General features: G+C 62.8%; 1 protein-coding gene across 1 annotated transcript in view; it reads left to right on the top strand.

The window, feature by feature from the left end:
* ATG9B (autophagy related 9B) overlaps positions 1-886 on the top strand; it is an 8,468-nt gene that overhangs the window by 4,692 nt on the left and 2,890 nt on the right. The window contains exons 8-9 of the mRNA XM_010857364.1: positions 6-217; positions 352-531. Of these exons, the coding sequence (XP_010855666.1) occupies positions 6-217; positions 352-531 (392 nt within the window). The remainder of the gene's footprint in view (positions 1-5; positions 218-351; positions 532-886) is intronic.

An 886-nucleotide genomic window follows, 5' to 3' on the forward strand; every position in this document is an offset into this window, starting at 1 on the left:
CCCCCCCGCACATCCTCTGAACCGCAGGCCCCCTTCTTTCCCCACCCCGATCCCGCCCTCTAGGTCTTTCATTCCGGATGAGCAAGGCCAAGGCCGTTCGCCGCAGCTCCTGCTGCAGGCGGCCTTGGCCCACATGCACTACCTCCCCGAGGAGACCGGCCCTGCCGGCAGGACCAGCTCTTACAGGCAGATGGCGCGGCTGTTGCAATACCGAGCTGTGAGGGTCACGCCGGAAGCGGCGCTGCGGGGACTTTTGGCTGCCCGCCGGGGTCTGGGGGTGGGCCCCCGGAGTGACGGGGTTGGAGGTTGCCCTCAGCAAGCCCTTCTCGGCCTCGGGCCTGCTTTCTCCAGGTCTCCCTGGTGGAGGAGCTCCTGTCCCCTGTCCTCACCCCCTTGTTTCTGATCTTCTGGTTTCGGCCCCGAGCCTTGGAGATTATCGACTTCTTTCGGCACTTTACTGTGGATGTGGCTGGGGTCGGCGACATCTGCTCCTTTGCCCTTATGGACGTGAAGCGGCACGGCCACCCGCAGGTGAGAGCCTGTCCCCGGAGGTGCTGGGTAGGTAGGTTGGGTAGGCGTTGGCTTGCCTCACTGGAAGCAGAACTGGGTTCCACCCCCACCTTCACTGCTTGGCACCTGCAACCTCGAGCTCCTCACGTCACTTTCCTGAGCCCTCATTTCTCAAATGCCGGCAATGACTAGCCAGTGCTTGGGGCTCTTAGGAGGGTCACGTGAGATGACAGGTGGAGAGCCCTAAGAGGGTGCCCAGCACCATCACACACCAGTAAATGGGAGCACAGACCACCGGAGAGAAACGGCTCGGTCAGTGGATGGGACTGGGGTACGGATGGGTTTCCTGACCAAGGCTGTCGGGCCAGTAGTGGTA

Source organism: Bison bison, unplaced genomic scaffold (assembly GCF_000754665.1).
Source record: "Bison bison bison isolate TAMUID 2011002044 unplaced genomic scaffold, Bison_UMD1.0 scf7180017864379, whole genome shotgun sequence".
NCBI lineage: Eukaryota > Metazoa > Chordata > Mammalia > Artiodactyla > Bovidae > Bison > Bison bison.